General features: G+C 44.9%; 1 protein-coding gene across 1 annotated transcript in view; it reads left to right on the forward strand.

The window, feature by feature from the left end:
• Nucleotides 1–15,333, forward strand: part of Mindy4b (MINDY family member 4B) — a 30,638-nt gene extending 15,305 nt beyond the window's left edge. The window contains exons 8-12 of the mRNA XM_041658960.1: nt 1,902–1,972; nt 3,629–3,701; nt 4,339–4,500; nt 13,443–13,623; nt 15,191–15,333. Of these exons, the coding sequence (XP_041514894.1) occupies nt 1,902–1,972; nt 3,629–3,701; nt 4,339–4,500; nt 13,443–13,623; nt 15,191–15,333 (630 nt within the window). The remainder of the gene's footprint in view (nt 1–1,901; nt 1,973–3,628; nt 3,702–4,338; nt 4,501–13,442; nt 13,624–15,190) is intronic.
• The last annotated feature ends 451 nt before the right edge of the window (nt 15,334–15,784 follow it).

Below are 15,784 nucleotides of genomic sequence, written 5' to 3' on the forward strand. Positions count from 1 at the left end.
AAGCCAACATGTACTAATGGCTTCAGCAAGAAATGTACAGAGATTCCGGACCTTCCCAGGCCCAGGGCCTTCACAGAAAATGCTGCCCTACTCTGAACCTGATCTCAAACCTCCACTTCCCAGAGCTGTTAGGACACGAATTCCTATTATTCTAGGACATTCGATTTTCTGCTAAAGTGTGGTAGCCGCCCTCGGAAGTCAATACCCTGTCTCATCTGAGCCGAGTGCGAGCCTCTGTGGTGTTAACACCTTTTCACATCTCAATCTGTACATGTCAAAGAACAACGGGGAAATTTCACATCAGAATCGTGCCAACAGAATTCATCCCAGAAAAGACCGTAACGCTTAGCTTACATTCTTTTTGCTCTTCGGTTAACTGACAAGCTGCTGATCTCGCGGCAGATTAGCTGACCGTAGGAAGGAGAGTCATACCTGGTAAAAGGGACTTGGCAGGTGCAACTCGGGATCTCGGGATGGGGGATGACTCTGGATTGTCCTGCTGTGCCCAATTAGCCACCGTGTCACTACACATGGAAAGAAGGAGGTAGGAACTCTAAAGAGCTGTAAGGAACGCGAAAAAACTAGGTGGTGGGCCATGAAGAAGAGATGAGGGCAGATTCTTAAAGCTGGAGGAAGTCATGCTCCTTTAGAACCCAGGTTGGTAGTCTCTTCAGCCTTTCCATTAAGAGCCACGCTGGGCTTGGAGCATGCGTGTTGTTTTCAGCCTCCAAGGCTGTGGTATTGTTGTAGCAGCAATTAGGTAACTAACCCACAACAACTTTCCACTTAGCCTCAGGCCCCACACTGTCCATTTCTCTTATACCCTGAAGAATGCCCATTTGAATTCCTGTCTGCCGCCTGTGCCACTGGCCTGGGGGTTCTGTGCTGTAACAGGTTACAGGCATACCTGCAGACACGCTATTCCATGAAGAAAAATATGGTGCCCTGGGAAAAGCCTTCCTGCTGCTGTATCTTCTAAGAAGGCTCTAGCTCTGGACACCTGGGAGGCCAGCAAAGGGCTGCTTTGTAGTAAGGGGAATACTGAGAAAAACCTAAGATTAGACTAGCCCCTGAGAGACTTGGATTTGATTAGGCAGTTTGGATATGATCCACGGGGTCACGAATTATCATTTGAAAGTTTTAAGCAGAACAGCCTTAAAAAAGGGACAGATTCTCTGGATCCAAAATATTCCAAGAACCAAGATGTATACTGTACATTACTCCATTTAACCTTTGCAACAAATCCTGCGGTGAGAGGGATGCAGTATTTGCTGAAAGTTTCAGATAAAACTCAAAGAAAGCCGGGTGGTGGCACACACCTTTAATCCCAGCACTCAGGGAGGCAGAGGCAGACAGATCTCTGTGAGTTTGAGGCCAGCCTGGTCTACAGAGTGAGTTCTAGGACAGCTGGAGATACACAGAGAAACCCTGTCTCAAGAAAACAAACAAAGAAACAAACAAGCAAAAAATCAAAAAGAACCTGATGAATAAAAGTATCTTTGTGCACCTGTCAATGCCAAAGCTCTTTCTCTGAGTCTCCTGCTCCTTTGGAATCCAGTGGGGTAGCTAGAAAAGATATGTTCAGCAAACCAGGTGAGCTCAGTGTAACACCCAGGGTCCTGCAAGGGAACAGACTTACATTACAGCCATGATTTAAAGGGAATCACTAAATAGAAGTAGAAGAAAGAAAGGCTAAGTTGAAGACAGAGAATGTTGGCCCACTGTGGCCTTCAAGTAGAGAAGGAAATGACTGGGAAGAAGACAGCCTCCACTCTTCCAGTGACTAGGAAGGGGGCGGACTTTTGTTAGACCTAAGACCTTGACGTCATACCCACACCTGTGCCCTCTACCCCTCTATCAGCGATGTTTTTAAGCAAAGGCGTTGGTCTCGTTTTCCACAGTTCCAAGGTGAAGGCAGCCACGGTGTCATCCTCTTCCTCTACAGCCTAGTCCTCTCCAGAACATTCGAGAGGTAAATTTCACAAACATCCATGCCGGCATTGCCTACAGGAAGGGGGCCACATAGGTGTGAACTCAGTAGGAAAATATTCCCATTCCATATTTTATGCAATGGTTTTTCTTCTGCCTGTGTGTCTTCTCGTTAGTTGATTCGTCCATATGAATAGGCAAGGTATCTTTTATGAATATTTTTTTATCCACAAATTATCCCCTCAGATGTCTAACTTTTGTCTATGTGAAAAAGTTTTGTTCTTGGCACAGTGGGAAGTATGGCTAAGAGACGATGGGACGCTCATCTTCTGTGGCTTCCACCCTGGGGAAGATAGCGGATATACCCAGACATAGTGGACAAAACCAGGCAGCACCTGACATCCCAAAGTGGCGTAGAGATAATGATTGCTGGTGGATTCCAGAGGAGGCAGGCTCCTACAGTAAGCACAGAAAGTTCTAAGGAAGAGGAAGGCGCTCTTCCAGACTCTGAAATAAAAGAAAGATTTTGAGAGCCAGACAAGGGGTGGGGACTATACTGTTATTTGGTTAGAAAGCTCATTTAAATCAATGCGTATTTAAGCATAGACCTGTTTTAAACATTACTATTCTTCCCTTTCATGTCTTCAATATTAATAGATAAGCAACTTCTTTAAGCCATTTACTATGATAAAGATGGAGTAGACATGCCTTCACAGGCCTGTAAACCCGGCCACTCAGGAGGCTGAGTCAAGGGGATCACCCTGGATTACAGGGTGAGCGTAAGGCCAGAATGGGCAACTTAGGGTGCTTTAAATTCAAAATCAGGAGTGAAGAGGAGCTAGGGAGCTGGCAAGCTGGGTCAGCTGGTAAAAAACAGTTTCACCAAGGCTTTAGACCTCAGCTTGAGCCACAGAACCCACAGTGTGGGAGAGAATGGATCCTCACAAGTTGTCCTCTGTCTAAGTTGAACTCACATTTGCCATCCTTCTGCCTTCTCCCCCACGGGTGGAATTATAGCACGGTGGCACCATGCTTAGCTACCATTAAGATTTAAAACGCTCAAATCTATACCACCTTCTCTTCTGCTGAAGAGCGCTCTCCTCAGTTCCATGAGAGCCCCACATCTTTCAGTGTGGTTTGCAGAGGGCTTGCCCTCCAGTCTCAACTCAAGATAAATAAATTAACTCAATGAAGACATACTGTTTCCACCTCAGCACTATGTTTCTTCCAGTTGACAAGAGCCACAGACCACCTTGCACGGTCAAGGGTAGGACCAGCCTCTGGTCTCTGATCTTGATGCTAAAAAATGAAGTCGCGACCACTCTGGTTTCCACTTGATGAGTCTGTTCAGTCCCGCGTTAAGCCAGCACTCTCTGGTGTGGTCATGTGTCACTGCCGTAAGCCTAGCAACTGTCATACAGGATAAGCGTCTTCTCCAGCAAGCCCAGCATCCATCTAGAACACACACAGGGGTTCTATTGTATGACATGTATATGTCTTCTTCCTCTTCCTTACCACTGACGCCTACTTCATCGTCCAAACTATAGTTTCCCCATCACCCCTGAAGCCCTGGTCCTAGTCCTCTGAGAAGTAGAACCATGAAGGGCATGAGCAAGGGATAGTAGCCCTTGTTATTGCTGCACTCCCTGGTATGACCACTGTTTCGAACCAGATGCTGACAGCTCCCTTCATCCTGCAGGCTTCAGAAGGACCTGGACATGAGCACCACTCATCTCTTGCAGTCTCGAGCTGGGAGCATCCTGTGCAGGCAGGTAGGCGGGAAGACTTTGCATCGCTTTCGTAGACTCTGAACCAGGCTTCTTTCCTAAGGAAGTTCATTTTCTCCTTGAGTAAAACCTGGTCACGCTGTCTTTGAAAGATGAGATAAAGCTACCAGAGCCTACTCTCTGGTTTCCACAGTCCTTCCTAGAGTCCCCACAGAAGCCGGAGATCTCAGAAACATGATCCCTCGACAAGACTCACCAGGTATCCCTAGTATCTGACAAAACAAATGGCGTACATTTTAGCTTCGTGCTTCCTAAGTCATAACAATGGGAAGCACGTTTAAAACAAATACAAAGGAAGAAAAGTCAGCACGTGGGTGGGAGGAAAAAAAGCAAAAAAAAAAAAAATCCAAAAACCCCAAAAACTGTGATTTTAATTCTACCAATTTCATATCACACATATGCTTTTCCAGAACTATGTTGGCATAGCTGCATTCTTTATAGTAAAAACAAATGGGCATTTAAAACGATTGTTTTATCTTTTTGTGTTGAGGGTTGAATCTAGGCCTGTAGGCCTGATAGGCAAGCTCCCTGCCCCAGAGCTGCCTCCTGGACCATTTCTGTAATACTTTTTAAAGAAAACAGTCTCCCTAAAATGTAAATATTAACCAACTCTTCAACCTAGGCCGTTATCAATATGATTTTGACTGGGAGGGCAAGTCCAAATGTCTTCAATGGCTATGAGAAAGGAAGGTCTGGGGAAACATTACATGGAGTCCTGGCCCGCAGTGACATTGGCTACTTGCAGTGGGGTAAGGACACTTCTGAGGGTGACCGACTCTCACAGGTTAGTGCTTGATTCTTAACTCTATAACCAGAATGCAAGTATTTTTTGTCATGCTTAAAAGTGTTAAATCTGAACCTCTTTTCCCATTTGGTACCTTTGGTGTGCCTCCCTCCATCTCACACACACACACACACACACACACACACACACACGGGGTCTAAATGGAAGCATTCAATGCTATTTTATTCTCTTCATATTTTATTTCCCATGTTTTAATGCCTACAAAGTGCATATAATGGAAGCCACCTGTGAACACTTATTGAAAAACAATATTTGAAACACACAGATGGATGGAAGTTTCCTTTCATGCCCAGGTAGCCACAGCCCGGTGGTTGGCGTCCTCCAAATCCATTACTTATGCAAATGAGTGTACATGCGCTTCCTGTTCTGATCATTTTTTTACAAATACTAGAATGGGGGCCCTGTTTTTGATATGCCTGTCACAGCTCAGGGGATGCACACCTTCTGACGGCCAGAAAGCAAACCGTGGGTGTAGAAGCAGAATAAGGAAGAGAAGGTGCAAGGCGAACACTTTCTCCAGCCCATGAACCAAAGTTGCTTACGATGCTTTGTGCCGGGGTTTTCTTCCTGACCCCGGGAGAGGCAAGGACTGTGGAGAGCAACAGCTCTCTGGAGTAACCTGGAGGTGGTTCCCTCTGATAGAGATGCCAATGCCCATCATCTTTTAACCCTGCTGGCAAACGAGGCCTTGCTCAGCTCTTATCCTGTCTACCAGTTCTCCCGTTCCTGCCACAGATACCCCTCATAAGTACAGAATTTCTCACAAGGAGCCGTCCAATCCATAACCTCACCTACGTCTCCACCTGTGTCCAGCTGTTATGTGTGTGTTATTCACAAACCCAGCATCTTCTGCATGTGTCTGGGTGACATCAAGAAAATAGGATATGACTCTGGCAGGCTGGTAGCTTTTATGAACATGTGTGCTTTGAAAGTTTCTTTACTGTTCCTTAATTGTAGATTCCAGGAACACACACACACACACACACACATGAGAAGTGCCAAATAAACTAATAGAAATGAACTCAATTCCATTCTCCAGTGGTCTGTGTTTTCAGAAATACTTTTTTCTCTTTTTCTTCCTTGTGTGTTACTCTCCTGGAATCTTTCTCATATTTATCCTTATACGCTAGTGAGAATCTGGCCCTTAGTGTGTTTAATGGCTGCAAAGAATCCCATTACATGAACGGCAAAGACTAAACTTGGGTATATCCTGGATGAAAACAGATGGGTTATAGTCATAAGGTCCCTAATCACGTTTTCTAGAAAAGCTGGGGGGTTCACTTCAGACCTTAGTAAATACAGTGAAGAAAACTCAGGCAGAAGCAAGGGTTAATTTGACATATTTTGCTTTTCTGTTGGCCATACATAGTCACTACATGTCTTCGGTCTAGTATTGTCTATGTCTCAGATCTCAGCAACGTGTCAAGATTCTATTTTGCAAAAATTGGAGGAATAGAGTAGATCAAGTTCCAAGGGTGAAACACACAAGTGACAATAATTTTAGGGCTTCATCTATTGTGTAGTTTATAACCTGTGTCATTATACCCCTGCGTCTCTTGTGCTTCTATTGATATTTTTCCTTAAATCAACTCAGTTTTAAGATTGTTTTTAATCTTCATTGCTATGGTGATATAAAGCAAGCAATTGCTTTTCCCTTGTATGCCTTTAAATAAATAGGTGCTTGTCTTATGAGTTTCTTCTCATGCCACTGGCTTCTATGCCGCGTGTCACATGTCACATGCCAGCAGTATTTAGAAGCCTTGGTGCAAAGGCAAGGTAGATCCTACAGAGGAAGAAAATAATCCTACCTGGAAATCTACAGCTATGGGAAACCTCAGCAGGGGCAAGACCTGCCCAGTCACTCATCCTTCTGAGCTGATGACTATTGAGTCTCTCCTGATTTCTGAGATATGGGACTGGTGTGAAGCAAAGAGATGGAAATCCAAAAATGTTCTGTGCACGTGTGAGACTTTTGACAGATGACAATGGATAACATTCTAACGCTTCAGTCAGCCAGGCTTACTTAACATCACTTAGATGGAAGGATCTGTGTCAAGATACAAAACTGAGTCCTAGGTGGGCCTCACGTGGCATATTCTGATTATTCTAGAAGAGTGGTTCTCAACCTTCCTACTGCTATGTGATGGGGAACCTCCTTCAGCCCAATGGCCTTTGAGAGGCTGGACTAGGTTGGGCATGGCCTTGGGTATCAAAAAGGTGCGGGCCCACTCGCTTGCTTTCTCTCTCGGCTCTAACACCCAAATGCTGGATTCTGTTCCTGTTCCCCCATTGTGATCTGTGTTGAGTTCCCCCTTAACTAAAGAACCCCTTATTATATCCTGGGATTACTTTATTCACCTTCCCCTTTATCTGGTGTGTCCCCTTCAGCTGTGACCATTTAATACAGTTCCTCAGGTTAGGGTGACCTCAACCATAAAATTATTTTCATAAAATTAGTTCATTGCTAGTTAAAATAACAGTAATTTTGCTACTGCTATGAATCATAATGTAAAATCCATGTTTTTGTGTTTTCGATGGTCTTAGGTGACCCCTGTGAAAAGGTTGTTTGACCTCCAAAGGGCTCTCGACCCAGAGGTTGAAAACTGGTTTTCTAGACTAACGCGATAGCAATGATATTAACCTGACTGCAGTCTAAGCCTATTCAGAAAGTTCTGAATGATCGATGCCTGGGGCATCCTCAAACCCCACTAACTTTCTGAGTACGACACTTGTATTGTCACACAGATTATTACATTATTAAGTTTTTAGCGAGAGTACCTGCATTTTCATTTCGTGTAGGGTCCTGTAAGCAAAAAGCCATGTTGACCCCAAACAGTGTTACTTCCTCTGAGGGACGCTGGGAACGTGACCTCAAATCTCCCAGGTGATTCTAAGAGTCCGTGAGGGTGAGAAACCCCTGCCCTACGTAGGGCTTCTCAGCTGTGGTCAATGGGGATATTTGTCTATGGCGTGGAGCTGTGTTCTCTCTGCAAGCTCTTGTACGGCACCCTCTAGATGCCAGCTGCTCCAATCCTGTCATCACAACCTCGAACATTTGTAGCCATTTTCAAATGTCCCCTGGTGGTGGTGAGGGCAGAATTGTCCCTAGGTGAGAATTCCTATTCTAGAGGAAGGAGGAAATTCAATGAACTCTTTTGGCTCTGTGATTAAATCCATGGTGTGAGGAACTGGGAAGCCAGCTCTTTCAACAGAACCTAGAAGAAACGGCATACCGTCGTCTCATCCGCGATGGCGAGGTGGGCAGCCTTTTGTTCCCTTTTAACGTTTGCAAGGCTTTGGGGGATGAGCTGCTGGCTTTAGCTGAGGCTAAAATTGGACAGGTGTTTGCAAAGCAGCTGCTAAGCTGGTCTGCACATCAGAGAAAATGCCACCACCAAGAGGCAGGGCGCATCAGAGTCAAGAATTCGTGGGGATCCAGCGCTAAACCATGCTCTAAAGAAAATTACCTGCAGAGCCTAAAATATCCTCTAATAAGAAGAGGATGTTTTCAAGGACCTTAAAGGCAGTTGAGAGCACACAGCACATAGGGGAGAAACTAAGAGCTTTCCTGCCGGGAAGAGGGCACAATGTAGGAGCCCACAGGGCGCCATCTGAAGGTTCGCTTGCCAATTCGAAGTAGGGCAGAGGCTAGAGATGCCTGGGGTCACTTTAAAATCTACATTAAAATCAAATCTAAAACAGTTCCAGCTTTGGGGAAAGTGAGTAGTGGGACTTTTCATCCTTCATTCTTGGACTCAGCATTCTCTCCCCCAGGGAGATGCCTGTAAATGTACCCTCGCTGAAAACTGCCCGAAATTGTGCACTAATGGCTTGAAACCCCGAGGACATTTATGACAATGCTTCTGTCATGCACTTGGAGTTTGGTTTTTTTTTTAAATGTATTATAGATCAGCGACAAGCCGACAATCATCTTGCTTAAGTCTCTCAGACACAGATATACAAAACACGCTCACACGGTTGATTTTCCATGAAGTATTCTTTTTCGTTCTCTCCATTTCATCTTCCTATGTCAGGACAGAAGCAATGTTCATCTCATGAAGCCCTGACATCATTTTGCGCACACACGTGCGTATTTCTCCCTAGAGGGAGAGAAACAGAGGCTAGAGGGTGCGTTATGGAGTGGCTTCGTTCACTGGAGTGCCGATGGCCATGGGCACACAGCACCTGTTTTTGCCAGACTTTCTACTGGCAATGACCCTAGCTAGCAATGATATCGTCCACGTATAACCCAAAGCTAGAATCCTAAGTCCAGTTCGTTGCTCTGTGATTCAGTTAAGAGATTAGAAAGGTCAAAGGGACTTAGAGGACCTTGCCCAAAGCCTTGCTGAGTTGCCGGTTAGAGCAGGGTTATGAGGCCTATTCTATCTGCACTCAAAGCTCACGGTCTGTGACAAATGTCACGGTACTGTGACATTTATTTTCCAATAAATTATAAATATAGAAATACTAGTTCCTGGAACTGCATGCTATAATTAGCACTTTAAAAATCAGCTATAAGTACAGGATGGTCTTACACAACCTTGAGTTTTTGCTACAGACGCACTAGCGGTGGGCGCTAACATTTTGACAGTGGCAGGGGTTTTGAAGTGGATGGCGGTTGAGCCGTTTAAAGCTAAAGCCATTATGAGTTTATGAATCACAGGTGCTTGGTCGCATGCTTTCTAAAGTGTTTGCCCCCATCCAGTTTCTGGACAGGCAGACCACGTCTGTCAGGTGCCGACAGTTTTCACCCTCGTCAGGACAAGCTTAACAGTGCTTAGACAGGCGCCCACCAAGTAGCCATCTGCGCGGACTTTAGCTGACCCCAGAGTCAAATATTTCACGACACCCAAGCCTGGAGTGGAAACACCTTGCAAAGCAGGCTTGAGAAAGAAAAGAAGAAGGATTCAGAAAAATGTCACGCATTGTGAGACCCTCCACGGCCACGGCCCTTCCTTTCTGCCCCAAGGCGTGGTGACATTGCAGGAGACCTGTGTTTGTGCAACTGAGCGTGTATTGCTTCCAGGGTATCTGGTGGGTCCTGACCAGGTGGATGCAATAGAGCTGAATAGTACGTGTATTCACTGATGGGGATAACCTAGCAGAAGAAAGGGTTCTGAGCTCAGAAGGCAACTGGCATGCCACCCAGCCAGCAGCTGGGATCTGTGGCGGAGGAGAAACACATTCTGTAGCTCCGCCTTTGTCTCCCCCAAGTCAATCTTTTCTTCCACTGTGTTAAAACTGCAGAGATTGCAAAATAAAAAATAAAAAAAAAAACCACATTTTTCTGTCCCAATGTCACAGCTCAGTGGGTGAGATTTAAAAAGGAAAAAAAGTTGATGCTCTCATCAGATGAAGCAGTAAGCCCCCTAGAGCCCACCAGACTGACAGTTCCTGCAGGAAGCAGCCAGCTACCCACGAGGCAAGGCACTATTTTGAAGCCTCCCTGTTACTTTTCTATTTGAAGGTACAAGTTCGAGTGTGAGGCTCCAATACCTAAGTGAGAACATAAAGCAGTTTGAGTCTAACACCATCTGGAAAGCCTTGGGAGGTTCACGTTATCGTTACACCTGCCAGTGGGAAGAAAAATCAGCTCTGAGTTTTAGAAGGGACTGGAGTCATTTAGGTCTTGCCAGAATCATTCCCACGGCAGCCCTGGCAGCTCCTACTTCCATCCCAATGGTACCCTCTTCTCTCTTTACGTCTTCCCTTTGGAGAGCCGGATGGGAAGAAATCCAACCTTGGAAACAGCCAATGAAGCGGTAACTCACTACACTCTGCCACGAAGTCACCAAGGTTACACCCCGCAAGCCTGATCTAATTTGTTTTTACAACATACCTGCAAACTCTGCCAGAGAAGTTACATCAAGTGTGTGTTCCAGGTGGCAGAGAGGAAAGCTAGGCCATTAACACGTATGCATGAGAATTGTCACCCGGGCTCAATGAAGAAAACACGATGCTTCTGACACTGTTCTCCCGCTCACATTGCCAGCCTGAGGCCCTGGGACTTGCAATATTAAGCTCATTACACAAAGGCACTGTCTAAGCACTGTTGTACTGGTGGCACAAAAGGAAAGCCTATATGGACTCAATTCTTGCTCTCTGGTGTTAGGATGTGTCTGTCTCTCCTGTCCTTGTCATTTTACATTGGCTTAAAGAAAGGTTTACATTACAGAGGATTTGGCTGCTGGGAGTAACACAGAAACGACTGGGCTTATTACACAATAAGTGAACCTAAGGAGAAAGGTACTTTATTTATAGTACCACTGTATCAAATTTAATTTTCTTCTTACCATGGCAACATGCACAAATTCAGAATTGGTGGAATCTCACCAATAAAATATATTTAGAACCCTGCAAAGAGGGCGGGGTGGCTGGTAAACCATGTCTATCCAAAAACAATTAAAACGCTTAAAACTGGAAAATGTCAATCAAATGGGCAGGTGTGCAGGAGCAGGACAGGGGTTGGGGTGAGACCTGACGAGATTCAACCAGAAAGTGCTGTGGTTTGATGTTTGCAGGACTTGCTGTTTTCAGACTTGGAGGCCACAGCTATAGCTCAAGCCAGGTTCGGTCACCATCTTCAGATTAAAAGAGCTAAATTAACAGTAGAAATCAGGAAGGGAGATGTATTCAGTGTGATCACATTGGGAAGAGGGACCGAGAAATCCAGTCACCTCCCCTAAGCCCGTCTTTGGGTCCTGAAGTGAGATCAGAGTTTGAATAGAGGGCCAAGGACGTCCACACCTAAACAGTCCCAGTCAACGGGTGGTCCTGCCTGTCACTGACTCCCCTTGTCTAGGTTCCAGTCCTGTAAGGTGGTCAATAAAGTATTAGAACTGGTTGAAATCTGTGCAGGAGTTGAGTTTATCCTTTGGCTGGGGCCTTTTCCTTCTCCCAGCATGAGATCCCTAGAGAAATCCCCATTTCTTTAGGATCCATTACTTGAATAGTCTCATAGTCACAGAGAGAAAGAGTCATAAGCATCTCTTTGGAAGATCTTACTTTCTGGTCGACCTGTTATATTACTTTAAACCAGCTGTTTTCTCAGTGGTAACCGTAAAGCTCATCTCCTGACTTGTTACCCAAAGTACCGTCATGCGGGGCATTCCCTTCTACCACAATCTCCCCAGGCAGGCAACACTGCCTGCTCGGGGTGAAATCTGGTCATTGTGGTTCAGAAGGGATCTAGTCACTTTGAGTTCAGAAAAGACAAGAGTTGCTTTGCTCTATAAAGTGGCAGGGCCGGGTGTCAGCAACAGGCTGGGCATGTGCAACTGAGAAACAGCAAATTTTTTGCATTTTACAAATGTTCTATGGAAAATGTTTGTATACATATTACCTGTATACCTATATATGCATATCATCCCTCCATCCAGAATTTACAGGGACTTTGAATGATTTTTTTCAAATCAATTATAAGATTGACCTGAATTCAAATGGCATAACACTTTATCACAAACAGCATTCAATCTTCTAGTTACTTCATTCCATTACTTACATTAATGGTTGCATGTTCCAGTTGAGTATGGTGATACACGCTAGTAACCTCAGCACTTACAAGGCAGAAGCAGGAGGGTTATGAGCTTGAGGCCAGCCTGGGCTACAGAGCAAGTTTGAGGCTATGTGCTAAAATGGTCTCAAAATGTAAATATTAATAATAATTGTTTGTCCTGTATATCATATTTTCATTACATATAAACCTTAGCTCAGGAAAGAACTATTGCAAGAATGCCTAGAAAAAAGTGTGTTCCTTTTAACTAATGTATATAGTTAAATACTTATTTACAACTTGGGAGAAATGTATGTGAAACCAACCTGGGGCTATTTCTCTTTGCCTGTACCTAGTGTAGATTTGCCCCTGGTTCAAAGGTGAGATACTCAGTGTCTTAGTATGGCCCCTATGCTTCTGACCTTTGGCTTCAATTGCCGTCTAAAACTACAATTCAAATGTTCTTCGATTATATAGGACTGCGTTTTTCCATTGTCCCCCTAAACTATTATGGTCCTTATTTAATAGTGACTGCTCAAGGAGGCATCTGTCTGGTTCTAGAGAGGAAATGCTGTCTATACAAACAAACCAAAAATGGTTTAAGACATGGTGAAGAAGAAAAAAACTCAAAAGCCAAGCCATTAAAATGGAAGAGAGAGCCTCCCAGGACTGGCTATCTTGGGAAAACACTTTGGACAGCTCTTCTGGCTTCTCCTTTTTCTGAAACCAATGGCTGCCATCTACCTGATCCCTGTGTCTGGTGTCCAAAGATCTAGCTGAATTGTCAAATTAGTCTTCTCTAGAGTCAAACGAATCTAGGTCGTGATGACGTTGCATCGTGGTTTCCAGTCAATACCAGCAGACAGCCCATTGACCATGAGGTCGTTAAATCAGGCCAACAGGTTTATTTTTGCGTACCAGCCAACTTTCCCTTCATGACTGCCTCCCGCAGTGCACAAGTGTGTCCCCGACATTTCCTAGAAGCCTTCTTCCTCCGGTATAAATGACTAGTGTTACCAGGAAGCCGACATCTGCTGCAGGAGACCTCATCCAATCTTGGAAATCATACCGGTAGTAATCACCCTAGTCAGTGGCCCAGAATTGGCCTTCTCATTTCCCACAGCTATAGTTACAAGTCAGTCACCTTTTAGCCAAACTAGAAAACTTCTGCCTTCCCTATCAGGCTGCTGTGTTTAAAAAGCACAGCCCATTCAAAGCAAAGTGAGGTGTTCCTACTCTCCCAAGCCTTTTGTAGGTGTAAATTCATTCTCCATGAAGTCTTGGTTTGGGGTTTTATCCCACATACCACGACCCACAAGCTGTATGTGCAACAAGAAGCCCAGGACTGCTTTTTCACCAGGAGAATGTGTCGGCGTCTTCCATTCAGAAAGATCTAGATGTTCATCTGCATTCTCCTTTCCCATTCCAGGTGGGCAGCATGCTGAAGACGCCCACATTTCCTATCTGGCTGTGCAACCTCAGTGGAAATTATAGCATCCTTTTCTGCACAAATAGGCAGCTCTTATCGGACTGGAAAATGGAGCGAGTCTTTGATCTGCACTTTTACAGCGGGCAGCCCTCCCAGGAGAAGCCCATGCATCTTACAATAGGTGAGCACTTGAGACTCCCACGTATGTGCTTTAGCGCAATCAGAGGGGTGGCCATCGTTGTTTAACAACTGTGCAGTTTTCTGTGCTAGCACTGCAAGAAATACTCAGACTCAGTTTCTAAAATGAAGCCTCTGCCTTGGTCTAAATCCATTGTTATGTGGGGCTTTAAAATGTAGCTCTCTCTGTGTGTGTGTGTGTGTGTGTGTGTGTATGTGTATGTGTTAGTGTCCGAAATAACATGGAAAAATAAATAAATTCTAGATAAGATAAAAAAAAGTAAAGTTTGAAGGGTCAAATTTCCAGAACTATTTCTCCACGGCCCTTTCTTTAAGCATGAGGTCTCTCCATGCAAAGCCCCAAGACAGGCATACAAAAGCAAAGGAGACACAGAGCTCCTCCTGGCCAATTCTGCAAAGCGCAAACACAAGACAGACAGTCATCCAGTGGCGTAGCAGCTGAAGTAAGAATGCATTTCTGTTCATCTTAATTCAAAAGACATTCCTGAGTGCAAACTCTGAGCCAGGTGCCGGGAACCCACTGGGCATAAGTTCTTGCAAACCTTCAGCAGGTCCTGGGAGAATCACAGAGAAGCAGACCACTTTTGTCTCAATTAAAACTTCAGTTCCTTAAACTCATGAGGAAAAATGATTAACCTTAAGAAGTCTTTGAATACTGGCACCTTTGACAAGACGTTAACAGTGGACAAACTTGACTTCTGTCCAGCAACCTTGGTTCCATTTTTGGGGGTTTTGTCGATGGCTGGCTTTTTATTTAGCATCATAAGCCTGGGGTTTACTAAATTTTTGCTGTTCTCTCTGCATCTAGAAATGGCTCTAAGAACAAATTTGTGCAGCTCTTTTTCTTTAATTATGAGAAACGCATATTAATTCATTTACTTTAGTGAGACATTGGCCACATGTTCTTTAACATCTGTTACCATTTTTACTTTACCCGCCTCTGAGGTAAACCCCATTTTTCTCGTCTTACAAATGTCCCACGTGATCTATTCTGAGTATGGTGTTGAGAGTGTATGTAACACAGGCATTCAATTCCCGCTAGCCATGTGAAGCAGGTACTCTGATATCTATTTTTGGTTGTGTGGTCGCTATGTTTAGCCGCTAAATGAATTAAAGAAACACAGTGATGGCATTTTAAGTACTCCTTAAGCGTCACCTGGTTCATGTGAGACAAACCTAGGCCTAGGAAAACAGCTTCCAGCTTCCCTTTCTAGACTCTACCCCCAAATAAATCTCTTCTTGAAAAGCAATGACCTTTCCTGTCACCTGTTTTCCTGGTAATATCAGTGACACGTGCCTGATCCTATGTGCCACATAGTGTTGCGTTAAATGACAAGAACATTCACAACCCAAAACACAGCAAGCCTGACTACTACAGACCTACTCAGAAAGAGTATTTCAGCATACCGTCTGCAAGACTTTCTCTCCATCTAGTCAGTTCTAAGGCTCCCTGGGCCAGCCCCACCCACCTCGTCTCTTTTCCTTGTGTGCTGGCTTCTTCTGGACCAGGTCAATGGGCCTGGATGTCAATGCTGCCGTTCCATCCTCAGATACTCACTCCCATCACTGGGAAGGGGAGCGCCGTGAGGAAAAACATGGACCAGGAAGACGGTTTTCACCGGTGGAAATGGCAATCAGAACTAAATGGAAAGAGGCTACCGTGAACTGGAATGGAGCTAGTCCCTTTTTCTGAAAAGAAAGCTAGAGACTTGTCTGAAGGGTCAGAAGAAACGGGATGCAACGGTACAGCGCATGCGTTCCTCTCTCATGAGCCCCACTGAGAAATACCACCAGCCGTTTCTCGTTTTTCTCTTCCCCGTGGCTTCGCAGTTCTTATCAGTGCTGTAGAGAATGTGTTTTCATCCCAGAGTCTCAACAGTGGCTCCTTCACTTAATTCAGAAGAGAAAATGGGGTCTCTCCTCTTTGTGTTTTCCAAACTGCTCTTTTTCTGAGACTTCGCTAAGACTGAAGCTGGGAGCTCACTTCTATCCGGGGATGAAGTCATCAGGAAGATGTCATCAGCTTTTAGCAATGGCAAGAGCTCAAGTCTCCTCAAGCCTTCCCGGTCCGGGCAGTGTTCCTTTCCCAGGATGTACCTCACAGGGCCACATTAGCGGGCTCTTCTCAGGAAAGTAGAAATGGG

This window comes from Microtus oregoni, unplaced genomic scaffold (genome assembly GCF_018167655.1).
Source record: "Microtus oregoni isolate MIOR12 unplaced genomic scaffold, Mior012 000010F_ref0000083, whole genome shotgun sequence".
NCBI classification, from domain to species: domain Eukaryota; kingdom Metazoa; phylum Chordata; class Mammalia; order Rodentia; family Cricetidae; genus Microtus; species Microtus oregoni.